Source organism: Akanthomyces muscarius, chromosome 2, assembly GCF_028009165.1.
Source record: "Akanthomyces muscarius strain Ve6 chromosome 2, whole genome shotgun sequence".
In the NCBI taxonomy this organism is placed as follows: Eukaryota; Fungi; Ascomycota; class Sordariomycetes; order Hypocreales; family Cordycipitaceae; genus Akanthomyces; species Akanthomyces muscarius.
The window spans coordinates 428,459-443,944 of NC_079242.1; the positions used below are offsets into that span (position 1 = coordinate 428,459).

The 15,486-nt window shown below is 54.1% G+C and overlaps 4 protein-coding genes across 4 annotated transcripts; 1 reads left to right on the forward strand and 3 right to left on the reverse strand.

Moving 5' to 3' along the window:
* Positions 1 to 271: 271 nt before the first annotated feature.
* LMH87_003246 (uncharacterized protein) lies at positions 272 to 1,111 on the reverse strand (the record flags this gene model as incomplete). The annotated part of the gene is made up of 3 exons (XM_056203787.1): positions 272 to 666; positions 757 to 917; positions 1,089 to 1,111. 3 exons carry the CDS (start codon positions 1,109 to 1,111, stop codon positions 272 to 274), a joined length of 579 nt encoding a protein of 192 aa, XP_056048030.1.
* Positions 1,112 to 5,191: 4,080 nt separating this feature from the next.
* On the reverse strand, positions 5,192 to 5,947 carry LMH87_003247 (uncharacterized protein; the record flags this gene model as incomplete). The annotated part of the gene is made up of 3 exons (XM_056203798.1): positions 5,192 to 5,282; positions 5,343 to 5,700; positions 5,878 to 5,947. The coding sequence occupies 3 exons, from the start codon at positions 5,945 to 5,947 to the stop codon at positions 5,192 to 5,194; spliced, it is 519 nt and encodes a 172-aa protein (XP_056048031.1).
* A 3,704-nt stretch (positions 5,948 to 9,651) lies between these two features.
* On the reverse strand, positions 9,652 to 10,673 carry LMH87_003248 (uncharacterized protein; the record flags this gene model as incomplete). The annotated part of the gene is made up of 2 exons (XM_056203809.1): positions 9,652 to 10,359; positions 10,551 to 10,673. The coding sequence occupies 2 exons, from the start codon at positions 10,671 to 10,673 to the stop codon at positions 9,652 to 9,654; spliced, it is 831 nt and encodes a 276-aa protein (XP_056048032.1).
* Positions 10,674 to 13,635: 2,962 nt separating this feature from the next.
* LMH87_003249 (uncharacterized protein) lies at positions 13,636 to 14,277 on the forward strand (the record flags this gene model as incomplete). The annotated part of the gene is made up of 3 exons (XM_056203821.1): positions 13,636 to 13,902; positions 13,954 to 13,998; positions 14,227 to 14,277. 3 exons carry the CDS (start codon positions 13,636 to 13,638, stop codon positions 14,275 to 14,277), a joined length of 363 nt encoding a protein of 120 aa, XP_056048033.1.
* Between the last annotated feature and the right edge of the window lie 1,209 nt (positions 14,278 to 15,486).

The window sequence follows — 15,486 nt, forward strand, 5'->3', positions numbered from 1 at the left end:
AAACGTTCACAGCTTGTCGCAAATCACAAAACGCACTGCCGAATGTTTAATACCTCGTCTCGAAACAATCTCTGTGCAGATTATGGCCAGAGCACGGTGGCGCGTAGACTATTCTTACAACGCGGGCGCACCCGTCGCTTGCTATCATCACACATTCGTAACGCATCTTGTCGCCGCGCAAAGCTTGGGGCTATTCCGCTGTCTATACTGTCCCGAATTCCTCTCCCATTATTTCCCACCTTTTTTGTATCATTCTCCAATGTATGCACTCTTACTCCTCCTTGGCGCCACCGCGGCCAGCCTTCTCGGCAGCCTCGACAGCCTTCTTGTCGCTCTGGGTCTGGCCGCCCTGCAGAGAGCTCATGAAGCCGGCGGCAGCCTTGAAGGGACGCTTGAGCTCGCCAGCGGCGGGCTGGCCGTAGAGGTGGATCTTGACAAGGTTGCTCTCGAACAGGGACTTGACGGGGATGATGGACTGGATCATGAGGGGGTTGGTGTACTTCATGTACAGGTGCATGAAGCCCATCATGCCGACGGCCATGAGCTGGCCGCGGAAGGCCTGCTTGAGCTGGGCGGTGTCGTAGGCGTGGATGGTGGTGGTGACGAGCTTGCCCTCCTCGGAGGAGCCCATCGGGGCGGGCTCGACATACTTGAGGGTGGTCATGTCTATGGGACGTTAGTACGTATGTAAAGAAGTATCGCGTGCCGTGGGAGTCGTCGCGAGACAGCGTCCCAGTTGTCGCTCGATAGACGTACCCTTCTTCTTGTTGATTTGGGACAGGATGTAGGCGTAGATGAGGGCGATGACAACATTGCTACCGATGTAGACGGCGCGGACCGTGTTGAGAACCTGGGGATCCTCAAAGGGGATGCGCTTCGAGACCTGCATCATACCCAGGATGATGATCAGGTTAGTGCTACATTAATTGGTTAGCCATTGTTGTCGCATGGACTGCGCATCGCAAGAGCTTTGCACAGCAACCATGTCGCCCATCTGTTGCACGCCGCAGGTTGATGTCGTCGAAAACAGGGGTTCGACGGTTGGTTCGGGAACTCGGGAGGATGCGAGATCACGAATGACTCCTTACATTTGGGGGCTGAGGCCGGCCATTGTGAATAGATGTAGCAGGAAATACGGTAGACGGGTACGATGATCGCTGAGCGAAAAGGGCGCCGGACAGACAAGGGGAGATGAAGAGGATTTCTTGGAGAATCGTTGAAGTGTCAAGATGGAACCGCGGAGAATAGAGGCGAATTTTTGACGCGGCGTTGCTGCGCTGGCCTCTACCCAGCCACAGATCCCCTGCCTGACTCGAATGTGTGGCGGCTGGTGTGGCTCGGGGAGTGCTCGGGCCCGTCTTTTTTCCGTGTTACCACGACCAGTTTACCCTAGACTATATTTGACAGATGCGGTCAAACTTGAGACTCGAGTCAGAATTGCGCAATTCGCCTAAGTGCTTTTTTTGTTGTCTTCGTATATTGTATTGATGCTGATGAGTCTGTATTTCAATCTCAAGCTTAAAGCGTGTTGAGCTGCAGAGGTGGTGGTAACCCTTTGCCAGATTTTATATTGCTCGACCCATCGACACGTCCACATCGAGTACCTGTGAAATGTCAAAATACCATCATTCCACATTGGCTTCTGCGACATAGAGAAATAGTTCAAACTGAGCGCTTCGTTTGACTAGACTGAGAAATCATTCAGTCTAATTTATGGGACTGCTCTGCTCCCATGAGCGTGGCACTCGACATGACTGCACGACTCGTTTTCTAAATCCGACTCTACAAATTAATACAACCAGGAGGACTACTCCTTAGATGCATTTTCGATGCCGTGTCAAGCCCCTGTAGAAACGTGGCTGCTATTTATCACTGTGCTCCTTACCCGGCCGTGAAGCAGAAGAGGCGCCCCCAGCACGGTCATAGCATTGGCATGAACGACGATATGCTCGACTCAGCGGGCAAGCTCAAGCAAGACACTGTTAAGACAAGCACGTACTTTAATACCCATACGTACTGTGATAGGGAGTTGAGCCCTAGTACTTCCCTTACGGCGGCGAGCGGCGTGGTTATCGCCTGCAACTGCGTCATCGATCTGGCGACACAGCAGGAGAAACAACCTGTTTCTCACAAAGGTTTTTTCTGTTATGGTATTCCAAATGGCCACAGCTGGATGATATTAGCAAGAAGATTGTTGTATTCGTTTCTACATGGCCGACGCAAGCCAAGTAGCCGATTGGGGCGGGTGCTGCGACTGCTGGCCCTCCTCAGCTCATCAAGGCCAGGAAAGCTTCCAAGCCTACAGCTCCTTTCGGGTTGAACATTGAGGTATGATCTGATAGAGTAATGAACACTATCGTGAAGTGTCATGTATGAATTGTTTCATCTATGTTTCTCCAGCATCTATCTACGGCACGGCATGTGCGAGTACCGTGGCCAGATCTGGCAATTCACCAATGAGCCTAGATAGCGGGCGATACGCAAGGCATGACAACCGGGTCGCAAGCCTCACTACCCTAGCTGGACGGCCTCAGAAAAAGCGACCTTTCCCTGTCAACCTTTGAATGCGACTTCTTCTTCGAGGTGGGCAATGGCCAACTACCCGAATGCAGTCCGACTACAGAAACAGCCCACCAGTCTGTCTCTCCCGTGACCGACAAATCGCGATAGCCAGTGCATACGCAACACTGAGACCGATCCCTCTGGCCTTTTTGGAAAGAGCAATTTCCAGAGGCGCAGTTTCTCAGGATACATTATCGAAAAACGGCAAAATCTCTCGTTGCTCCCCCTGCTTGCTCCCTCGCCAAAAGGTTCCGCATTCGAAGTTGCCGCTGCAAGTATAAGCTCCACTGACCCGGGCTGACTCTATCTCTCTCCGTCTCCTTGCCACGTGATGCTAGAGAACAAACGTGGTGCGTCCTCTGAGGCGGCTTTCGATGGGCGTCATCCGCCTTGTCTGGGCGTCACCAACACAGGCGTACACCCCTGGTGGAAGAAGGACGCACAGTGCATGTATCGAAGAAGAAAAAGGTACTTTCAGAGCTTTAGGGGGGCGTGCCGGTACCCATCAAAAAAGAATTAAGCCTGGCAGGGGGGGTGTCTAGCGTCAGCCAGTATTTGTAAAAAGAGGCTGTGGTCCTCTTTTCTTCTTTTTAGCGTCATGCAAATGAACGAAGTGCATAGCCGGGGTTGTGATTGGCTCTCTAGACGAGGGTGTGTCCTTTGAAGTTTCTTTGTGTTGTCCGCCTTTATCTCACTCCCCCTTCTGTCAAAAGGTCCACACACACTTCGGGAGATGGGGGCAGAAACCTGGGAATTAGAGTACCGACTAGAGCGAAACGGGCTCTGGGGGCACGTGTGTCTGTTGGAGTGTGTGACGGCCGCGGGCTGTTCTTCTCGATACTTGGGGATGATGCATCTTGTGCTACAACATACTACTGAGCGAGAGGAAGCTAGGTTGAATCTCACCGCATTGCGAAACTACCTGGTCTTTCTCCTTTTTTGGTCTTTCGTGCATAAAAAACCAATTCAGGTAGCGGCGTGCCCGAATACTCGGCAGTAAGACCCAGTCCGTCCTGGCACTAAATCGTCCTTTAAACGTTAGCCCGACTTGAATCATCTCACCAGCCCTACTCATTCGGGCCAGTTTTCATACCGCCGCACACGCTCCACTGGCCAAGTTTCTGCTTCCTTGCCCCTGCTCCCATTCATCTGGTCCATTTTCCTTTTCAGGGTCCTTGGAGATGTAAAAAACTCGGCACTTGTTGTTTCTTCCACGCGGGGGCCCTCACCTTGTGCAAGCTTGTGTGTGTATGCTGTGCCATCACCGCCGCGCCGGCCGAGTCGGGATCGTGTTTCGGCCGGATCCCGACGACAACCTCGACGCCTCCCCCTTTGCTGCATCGTGCGGTTGCCACTAGCCGCAAAAAAAAGTCGGCAGAAAAAATGCAGGCAATGCCGAGTGAAACGTATGATTTTCCACCTCCCTCTTACTAAATTATTCGGGTTGGCCGTGGCTATGTAAAAAGCGAACACTGGTTAACCTGAGGGTTGAGTTCTCTGCGGCATAGAGGCGCAAGCGTCCCCCAGACAGCCGGTACATCAAAACGGCAGCGGCGTGATTTTCCTCAAAAGTTCATGCGCATTTCCTCATACATCAACCGTTGCGTCAACCGTTGCGTGGATCTCTTAAATCCGACTACCGCCGGCTCCGACTACGCCGCTGTTCCCCGCCTCTATAAGCGCAGGAATAGGCTATGCGATAACGCGCAGCCTTATTGCACCCTTTTCGCGTCGGCCATGACCCTAATAGTATCGTTGCATCTCCGACGCTGGATCATGTATGTAATTGCGTGGACAGTCAAGCCCGTGCAGGGGGGCCGGAGCAGAGCATTGCTGGAGGAGAGGGGGCGTGCATTTGAGGCGGCGCCCCATTTCGGCCGACACAGATACATCGAAATCTGGCGAGTTTGCTCTGACGTAAAATGAGATCGAACCAACGCACTCCTCACCTCCAGGCACGGCTTAATTGGTCGCCAAAGCCGGCACTTGCCACAGCTTTGTCGGGCTCGCATCCCCTTTCGGCTCCTTATGAACGAGCGATCAAATAGCAATACTCGCCTTCTTCTCCACGGAAGAGAAGATTGCCTATTCCATCATGTGAGGAGGCAATTAAAGGGGTCATTGCTGTTGGCACCGATCCACCGCTTCGGTTTACCAACACCCGGCACATCGTTGGGCGACGCGTCGGCAGCATCGGACAACGTCCGCCACAGAGACCCCGCCCACCCACTCCCTCAAACTTGACGCATGGCCCATGGTTGCTGTCGAAGAGTATCGTAGCTTTAGGCAGCAGCATTTCGCCCGATGCGGAATAGGCTGGTAGTAGTGTTCGGAGCCGGACTCCGGCCTGGAGACGGAGGCCACTGCGCGTCGAGGCGGCCGCGTAATCCGAGTATGCGGCATCTCCATATGCCAGGGCATCGGAGCAAGCTGTCAGGTGGCGGGCCTCATCATATAGCAGGGATTTATGTCTCATATACCGAGTCATGAGATGTTTGGTTGCTTTCAAAGTCGCAAGGATTCAGACTGGTACAGGATCGTTTGCAAGCCGCTACCAGCACAGCCTGGCTGAAGACATTATGCTTAGCATGAAACTGGGATACATTACAATATCGAACAGATTATTGGATTATAGTACAAAGTTGCGGGGAACTCTCTTTCTCTCAGCATACCGACTTTTGACATTGGTCCGACACGACGCCGGAACAGCTCCGGAGACACTGTTGAGGTTTTGGGTTTAGGCGTCTTGGCCCCTTCATGGTTGTGTGTTTGCGAATTACTCGCCAGTCCAGCGCTTCCGCTCGCGACGGCGCTCATCGTCCGCCTTGAAGTCGCCCTTCATGTAGACCCAGCCGCCGGCGACGGCATTGGCCGCGCCGAGCCCAATGGCGGAACCGCGGACGACGCCCCGCGGGGTGAACTTGGCGCGCAGGCCCTGGCGGCGGCGCAGGGCCAGGAGGGCGTAGAGGCCGGACCAGGCTGCGGTCAGGCCGGCGCTGGCCGTGGTGAAGCCCGACAGATTCAGGTACGAGGAGAAGAGGAGCGTCGGCGTGAAGAGGAAGAGCGGGACGGCCTGCATCGGGCGGGCGTGCAGGGCCGTGACGAGGGTGGCGAGCAGCGAGGGCGGAAGCGAGGATGCTGCGAAATGAAGGACTGTGTAAGCCAGCATTTTCACCGATGTTGAGAATTGTTCGCTGCTCGGGGTTCCACAGCGCGAAAAAGCGAACGCGAGAGGCGTGGGCGCAATGTCGCGTGGCGGCGCGCAGCAAGCTTGGTGAGGGGGGGGGAGAGGGAATCAGGCTGGGCTCTACTTACTGCCCCAGTCCTCGAGACGTTGAATCACGGACTTTTCCGTCGGGAGAGGACTGCTGTCGTCGGATGCCATTGCGATGGATGCGAGCTCTCGTCGCGACAGGGTTCCGTGGGATAGGATTGCGCAGAAAACAAAAGGTTGCTTGATGTTGATCGCTGAAGCAGGCTTGGCGCAAAAATTATGTCGTCACTACAGAGGTGATGGGCGAGCTGGCCAATGAGCGGTGGGCACGAGCAGAAAATGCCCACTCATGGATGTAGTTGGCGGTAGAGCTACCTATACCAGAGCTTGACTCAATATCTGGGGATTGTTTCAGTGGGCTATGGTGTGAGTAGTTATGACCACTGTAAGCTCCTTTGCCTTTCTCATTCTTGGCAATTTGGTGAGAAGAACTAGGTTGATGATGCCGCGGATATTGCGGAATCAATTTGCGCCGCGGGGATGTCAAGATGGAGGCCCACAGACTCGGTCACTAGGTAGCTGTCAAGCCACGCATCCATGCACCCAGAGCCAGGGCACGACGGCGTTGGGGGTAGCCGAAATGGAGAGTCGGCAGTGAGAATGGCGGAGAAGGTTGGAATGGACACAGCGGAGGCAATTTTAAGAGAATGCGAGCACGAGCAACGCAGAATCGTAAGGACGACGAGTGGATTGATGGTGCAGCAGCACTCAGTCTATTGGCGGCAGGGTGGCTTGACGGGGAAAACGGAAATGGCGGAGAAAGCAGCCACCTTTGTTTGGGCTTTGCAGGGGCTGCAAAAGAGCCTACCAAGGTCTTTGCTGCTGCAGGCTTCTGAGGAACCGCTCGTTGTCATGCCGTACGACAGCCCTGTTCTGCAAGAGCCCATGCACACGCCCCCTCCAAAGTACCAACTAAATGGCCTGATGAGATGGTTGATATTGAGAGAGGGGCTTACCGGTATTTCAAATATCCTCTGGAGCCCAGGCTCGGGCCCGAAAAATGGGCAGCTTGATTGACACCTCCGAGTTCCGGTACGTACTTACTGGTCGTGGTGATGCCTCATCGTAGCATAGGTAGGTTACATCCAGCCAGCCATCACATGAAGTTGTGTCGAACAGGCTTCTGGGAGGCACTTCCTCGGCAGGATTCACAAGCACCTAGGTAGCCTACCTCAGCAACGAGACTGAGCATGAGTTGCATGGGCTGCTGTAAATAGCACTGATTGTTCAGCAATGACAAAGGGTAGCTCACTAACGGCTGCCCCTCTAACTACGGAGCCACCTGCAACTACGCCACGCGAAAAAAAAAGCCCACGGTGTAATGAGGCGTTTTGTTCTAGCTGTTGCTCGTACGTTGGCCAGTGCTGTTGTAGGCATCATCAGGCACCTCACCGAATGTGCCATCCCACTTCACTGCATACACTTTCGATTTGATTAGTTGGGCTGCCAATCTCTCTCTGTATTTGCTCCGATGATGCTGCTGCCAAGAATCGGCACAGCATTATCAGTCTTTCGAATAATCTTCGCTGCCCGCCAATCAAAACCCGACCCCTCTGAGCCTGTCAGCACGATCCACGCGCTGTTTCCTCCAGCCACACCCCGGCTGCTTCCACCCCCGCCTCTCGTCTCTCATGTCCTTGTCGCCTTGCGCTGCCTTTAAGCTGTAGGGGATGATGCCGTACCTTCTTGGCAAAAAGAAAAAAAAAAGAAAAAGAGTATTGCTATCCGCACAGCGCTTTTTTGCTACTCAAAAAAAAATGAATAAAAAAATATTTGCATGGCTTCACTGCTCCCCCGTTTCGCGTACTCTAAAGAACTACAGTCTTGGGGTCAAAATCACGAAATGGTTGGTGCTCGGCTCTCGTCTCTACTACCGGCGGCCGAGACCCAGACTCGCAGGGAGGGGCAACGGTCCTGCAATCCTTTCATCTGCCAGGAGAAATTCGCACCTGTTTGGTGGCGTGCAGACATGAATGGCTGGGGCCGGGCCAGGCAATGGCACATGGCATTTCGACAAGGGGGCCCCTAAAAAGAATAAAAAATGGTGCGGACTTGTCTGCGCCCGCCTACCGACTTGGATCTTCGGGCCGGGATAAACTCAAATACCGGTCGACCGTGGTTATCAGTCAAGACTGTTCAATGGGGAAACCGTCTCACACGTCCATTTTACTTATTCTGGCCTGGCAATTTATTAGCATAGCAGGCAAGGGCCCGTAACTTAGCGGCTCAAAAGAAGGCTGCAGCTTTGTCTTGCTCGTCTGCGCGACCAATCAGCTTTCGCGGGTCAGTGCCGATCATCAGGCTTGATCGCCAGAAACGGCAATCCAATCAGCTTGTGCAACTCGTCGTGGTTTATTTTTACAAGTCTTTTTTGCATGAACAAGGTACAGAGAGAGGTTGTATGTGCAAGCCATCGGCAATGGCCTGATTACTTGGCCTCCCTCCCATGACGCTTGTGACGTGAATGGTTGTTCACGGGAACACGCTTTCTCGCCATCTCAGCCCTGCTAATTAATACGTCAAGGGGCAATGCACTTGTAGTTGAGGGCTGGGCCGCGCGGCGTTCTAGATGTGCCGCCCCGTCTACACCGATACCAGTGTTCTAGGCCGTCAACTCGGCGCAGCGTCGCAGAAACCGAGCAAACTCTCCGTTCGCGAGAATTGAAAACAATTACCGAGCTACCGGCGAGATATCATCATTGCCATCATCTTCTTGTCAACGGCATCATAACTCTCCATATAGTAATAATGCCATACGATACCATGGCGTTGCAGCTTGCCCGCCGCCCCCCCCCAACTGCTTCGACGCGATTGGTGCGACGCCCTCATTTGCTCGTTTATTGCGGGGGCAACGCCTTTGATCAAAATTTACGATCACCGTCCTTGGCCTGTGTGGCCGCACCCGTGCGCCAGCTCCAACGCACAAGTCTCCGAGACGGCCAGGCTGTGAGCTGTTAGTTACGGGGCCGACTGCATCGGCCTTGAGCACCGCGCCCGCCCCGCGGGATCTCATCCGACCGCCTCAGCTGCCATCATTATAGCCCTGTTTCTCGCAGTCGCTAAATTTTTCCTGTTTCAGCTGCCCAGCTAGTCCTCTTCTATCCCTTCATGCCGTGTCTAATCAAATTGGTAGGGCTGGTTGAGAAGGGGTGGATCGGCGCCGGGCGGTACCCAAGGGCCACACCTAGTGCCACGGGCTGTGCCCGCCCACCTTGCTAACTGGGCTCGTGTTGCTATTTTGGCGTGCCAGTATGCCTGATCGGCCAACTTGGTGATGCACTTGAAACTTTGCTAGACTCGCCTCATTTTGATATTCTTGGCCCTCGGGGTTACTACACCAACTGCTTCGGTGCGGAGCCAGCTTGCTAGTAGTGAGCGCTTAGACACATGCTTCGGCCATGAGTACGCTCATGCATACTGAAGTTATTTTTATCCATCAAGAGCAAAGCAAGGAAAAAATGAGACAAAAATGAGAGAAAAGTGATGAGTATTGTCTTTTACTTTTGTCCCGTCTATCTAGTACCATGTACCCAGCCTGTAAACACAAACTGCCCACCAGCTACTGGCAGCTTCAAACGCCTGTACTACCCGCAAAGTTGAGCATTGCAGTAGAAATAGAGATGGTTGAGAATATAAATGCCCACACTGAGAAAACACCAACATAGAAACTCCAGTCTCGAAAAATAAAAGGCTCAAGTGCTGCAACCATGATAGAATACACTCCAATTCCAAAAAAAAAGCAATCGTGACATCATGCCAATATGTTCTGAGGAAGCAAAGAAAAAATGTACATCGCCTAGCATGCTCTGGGCACTCTAGCGGCGGTAGGGCCAAATGTCAGCACCAGCAGTCTGCAAGCCGGAAAAGGCCTGGAACTGCATATACTCGTCGGGAGGCGTCAAGACCGGGAAGGCGTGCGGGTTCGACACGGTCGAGATGTACGAGCTGCTCAGTCCGGCCGAGGTGCTTGGGTCGCGCTGGTAGGCGCCCGGCCAGGCAGCGCCAGACTGGTAGCCGCAGTCGTGGTAGGGCATGGTGTACGGGATGTGCTGTTGCTGGTGGTGCTGGTGCTGGGCCATGGCGACGGCGCCGGCAGAGTCGTAGGGGCTCGCGAGAGAGGTCGAGTAGTCGCCGCTCTCCGAGATGGCCGCGAAGCTGGCAGAGAGGCTGTAGGGGCTGCCCGCGATCGAGGGGGCGGCCGAGGTGCGCGGCGAGGTGAAGTCGGTGTCTGGTTCTGTCGAGGAGCGCGACTGGGCGGCCGACGAGCAATTTGACTTGCGGCGCGACTGGGAGCCCTTGCGGACGCGGTTCTGCTGCTGCTGCGTCTGCGTGCTCCGTCGCGACGGCGAGCCCGCGCTGCTGGTGGTGCGGCTCAGCGTCTCCTCAATGGCGCTGTTGTCGGTCGAGCATCGGCTGCCCCTCTTGCCCCGGCGGGAGCATCGCGCCTCGCTGCGGTTGTAGACGCAAGGATGGGCACTGGAGACGCAACGGTCGCAGCCGTCCTTCTCACCGCTGCATTTTAACTAGAGAGGGGAAGAAATGTTAGGATCTTGTCGTCTTGGCCAGAAGGAAGCTGAGGCAAACGCAAACGGGTCATGAGAAGAGTGTGAGTGGTGTTTGGCAGCTGCCAACGGCCCGCAGTGGCAGGCCGCCAGCCAGCACAAAACTTCAAGCAAACAACAACTCCGCTGCGCTGTGGTGGTGGGATGCTCACCTTTTTCTCATGGCAGCGGTCGCACGCTTGGTGCTGGCTTGATCGAGCAGAGATGGGATCATATGCGAGACGAATATTTTGCACCTCGGAGGTGTCGCGGTCGTATTTCCAGGTTGCAAACATGTTGATGTGTGGTCGTTGTGGGTGGAGGTGTGCGTCCAGGTATGTGTGTATGTGTATGTGTCTGGGCGGCGAGTCACTTGAGATGGTGTTGCTAACTGCTATACAGAATTCGATTGCAGAAAGAGCGAGATCGTGAGATTTATAAGAAAAATGCGCTGTTTATGATTTGGGCTGGCTTGAATGGGACCTTTTCAACAACGGAGAGCGGGACAGCCTTGCGGCATCCTCATTATATACCAAAGCCGCATCTCTCTCGCTGGACATGGACGACCCTAGCGGCCCAGAGGCAGGCAGATTGGGGGCCGGCAATGATGTGGGGGAAAGCAAAGGGAAGCAGACAAGAAGAACGATAGCGAAGGCAGGGTGTGCATCTATCGCTGCCCCCGAAATCAAATCTCTCATGACCTCAACTGCCAGCCCGGCCGTTGCACAGGCGGACGACGAGAGATGTACCTCCGCGACCCACGGTACCCGACATGAGATTTCGTTTAAGGTGGGGGCGCGCTTACCAGGACAGACTCACTACCCACACCTGCCCACATGCCTGCCACAGAGCCAGAGCGGTTCAAAGGCTGGACGGACTAAAACAACACCCTAACTTATCGACTATCCACCACGCTGGCGGGGGTCCAAGGCGGTCACCGACCCTCTCGCCCTGTGTCTTTGCCTGGGTAAGCCAACCAAATCGCACTGCCCATGAGCTCCCCCCCTCCCAGTTCGTTCAACTAATGCAACGCCAGGCAGGTTTGGCAGGGCCCCTTGACCTCCGTCACGGGCCTAGTCGTCGACCAGCAATCACCACCCCTGGCTTCTGCATAGGGCCTGCTCTTGGAGGGAGGGCCTTCTTTTCGTCCTGACGGAGCAGCACCTAGTTGCCAGGCTGCTCAAGACCATGGCGTTTCCGTTGCTGTGGGCCAAAAAAGGACCCCAGCAGCCTTTCCCTCTTCCCTCGGTACTGAGACCACTCATGTCCTCAATCTCTCCATCGGGCCCGACAATCCTACGGCCATCGGTACCTGTCGGTATTGCAGAATAAGCCGTTCCGATTTACACCCACCAGAGCCAGCTTGGCAGACCCAGTGTCACATTGAAATGTCTGTGCAACAGATAGCTGCACAAACAGAAATATCTGCAGATGATTCCATCATAGCGTCACACTCTATTCAGCCAGCTCGGGTTGGCTGCGAAAAGATGAAGCATAAAACCACCGTTCCGGAGCAGTGGCCCAAGACGAGATGGGGTCTTGCCAGCCAATTCCCAGTGGGGTCGCTCAGAGGAGCCTCAGCTGAGTTTCCTCCAACACTTGGAGCTAACAGTGAGTGCCGGCACACACACCACTTCCTTGCACGCCAAAGCTCCGCCATGCAAGGTTGCATTGGCTGAGCAAGGGATGCCGATGACTTTTGTTCCTAAAAATGGGACCCCCAGAGTATCCATCCCGGACATGGCTTCACGACAGCCGGCCGGCCACGTCCTTTGCTTGAGCAGCCACACACCGCAGCGCGACGGTTAGCGGGGCTGTCTCCAAAGTCTGCTGGGTCTGGCTCGTCATCGGCCTCCCGAGGTTTGAGTATCGAGTCAACGAGTCAAGAATGAAGTGGCCCAGATAATCTGCACAGCTCTGTCACTTTGGCCGCCACATCATGGGGGCCACGGACACCATCGTCGATTTTGCCTTGTTTCTCGTTTTCGACGATTCGAAGCAGATATGACGCAGGCCCGCCAGCACTTGTTCAACTTGCTCGAACCGCTGAAAGGAAGCTCTTCAACAAGCATGGGCATGTCGAACTCATTGAGGCGCAACCCACAGTTCGGGTACAGAGACCATTTGTCAACTAAATATGCAGGCACCATAAACCCACGTTTTTTTGTGGTAACTTCTTGCCTGCCACTGGCAAACCCCTGCAGCTGCTGCTAGAGGCCCGGATCGGCTTACTTTTCACTAACGTTAATAAAGAAGCACAACTTTAGTTGTGTGCTCCCTGCAGTTCTGCACTACCGAACAACGCTAAAATACTCGAAAGAGAAATGGCAAAAAAACCACATTGCTACTCGTTAGCGATTCTAGTGTTTTCAGGCCTTGCGTTTAGAAGCTTCGACTGGCAAGCTCAGGATTCGGAACCGAAACATGCAGAGGGGCTGTGACAGTGACATCAAATTACAACGTTTGATGCGCTCCTGGGGGCGCAAGACTTTGCCTATTCAGGTCCACCTTAGCTCCGGTGGCAAAGCTATGGCTTTGGGGGCTTTGGAAAGCGAGTGGCCTGTGGGCAGTGACAGGCCGTGGTATTGGCCCGTTGCCAATACTGGTACAAGCACGATGCTAGGGCGAGCCGAGCCCCTGGTAAGACCTAAACCCAACATGAACTCTCGACAGAGCTAATAGCTTGGCATTGACCATTTTCTTGGATTGGACACTTTTTGAGCAAATAGTTCTGACCTGCGCCATTGCAACTACATGTTTCTCGATGGGATTCGTTCTCGGCCAGCCCACTATGCCAGCCTGACTCAGGTCAGTTCAGCAGACTCTAGAATCCTGTGTCAGGCCCGCCGATCAGAGACCGCCTGCTGTGAAGGTCAGCCCATACGGTTACTACTGAGTATATTATGCTTCCTGACGTTTTGATGAGGCTATTGGCGATGATCTATAAAGATTAATATTGTTCCTTGCCAAACTCATTGTCGTTCAGTCACTCGAGCCACATCCACGAAGTTAGCTCAAGCTCAAACCTTATTTGAAAAGCTATGACTGATATTTTGAGATCTCTATCCAATTTTCATTCTTCACATAGGAACGCGCAAATGTGGCTGATTGGCCGGTTGGGGCCGGGCGAATAACAGCCTACTGGTAACAGTAATGATAGCCGGATGACCTGTTTCTTACCTCAAGGTAATCGGCATACTTGGCCAATGTTCTTACGGAAATGGAGCGACGCAGAAGCTCCTCTTCGCCATTGCGCCAATGCACCATAACCTCCTGAGTATACGAATCGGTCATCAACTTTGCCAGAATATCTTCGGTCGCTGCCCGGACGCTCACAGAAATGGAGTTGCGTTGCTCGTGGCGGGAGTAATGGCGCTGCTCGCTGCCACGCGCAGTGCGGTCAACCACATCCAGCACCACACGGCGGTACTCATCCCCACTGGATCGAGCGGACGACCAGCCCCGACGCGGCTCATCCCCATCATAATACCGGTGGCGGCCCTGGCGAGGCTCACGCTCACGAACGTGTGTCTCCCTGCGGTGGTGGGATTTGCAGCCGCTCTCTGACCTCTCCAGCCTATCCGACCTGATGCGGCGGCTTGCATCAGACGAATCGTAAATGTACGTGCCATAAGTAGAATATCTGCGGGATTCGCAGGATTCGCAGTGATCGTAGCTGTCGTCGGACGAGAAGCTAGCCTCAACGCTTATTGAGCATCTGGATGGCCGCATGATTGTAAGACGGGATTGTGTGTCGCTTATCGCTTTGGAAATGTGCAATATTCGCAATTGAATTGTTGTAGTTTTACTTGAAAATGGAATTGACTGTGCAGCTAATGAAATTTACAGGAATCTGACGCGGACACAGTGGCAGTGGCGGCGGGCGAGACTAAATACTGAACCTCGAAAACAGTTTCTCTCTTTTACAAAAGAATTTCTCGGTAAGAAGAAAGAAAGAAAGAACTCCCTCGGGCTTTCTGTAGACAAATGCTGGGCTTTCACCATAGTTATTGCTTTATACTCGCTGCGACCAGTTCATTGTTCAACCTAGACGGCCACACCGCCCAAGCTCAAAGACGCTCCAGAACAGAACAAGGCCACAGGTGACGACCCTGGCCGACATGGGCATGTTCCAGGCCACGTTGGCGCAGCATCATGTGCAACATTAGGGAACATGAAACTGATCTGGTCGATGGTTGGCCTCGCTTACCAGCAATTATTTGCCAGGCTACAGAACAACGCCGTGTGATCTCTGCGGATTGCTGCAGTGCTGACGGGCACGCAGGTCCACTGCACACATGGGGGCAAACAGCTAGTTTGCGAGAGAGCGCCGAGCCGATGGTGGAATCAATAAAGCTAGAGATACACGTCTTACTGGTGGTTGAGAACTGGATGGGCTGAAAGAAGACAAGGCGTTTTCCCTCTTGTGCTTCGTCGGTCCGCTACTCCGCATTTTTTCGCACGCAGGTGAGGCAAGTGAGTGAGATTGCTCGACACATGGTGGCACGGCTGGGTGCAAGTCGCCCTGGCCGCCAAGCCGAATTTCTTCGCTGCGCTGACTGTCTCTTCGTCAGTACTGGTCATGGTTAGCATCATCGTGGTAAGAGGGGCGCGAATTAGCGGTCGGCTTCGTCCAGGATGCTTCGTCGCCTTTGCTGCACGGGCGTGTGCGCCTTTCTCGGCCTTGCGACAGGACTTGGGATGACAAGCTCGTAGGGTGCTGCCGCTCCTCCTCCTCGCCTCTTCGCGCCCGCGCGGCTTTGTCCGCGCAGCGCGAGGAGACGGGACCCCGACCCCCACGCCCCCTCCTGGCTCGACGCTGGAAGGCGAGGAAAAGGTGCTATCAAGGGGGTGTAGGGTGACTAAACCTGTGTGACTGGGCTAGGAACCGTTTGCTGCTGCTACACTACCCCAATGTAAGATTATACTGGGCTGGGGCCGCAGGTTCCGAGTCCGACGTGGTCAAGTAAAGTCTCCGGCGAAGAGAAACAGGATATTTTGGAACCAAAGAAGTAGGAAAAGGAAACCTCACGAGGCGATTACGTTCGATGAACCTTGTCGATATCGCCACGACTTATAACTGACTGGCTTTCACACAGAAACCAGATG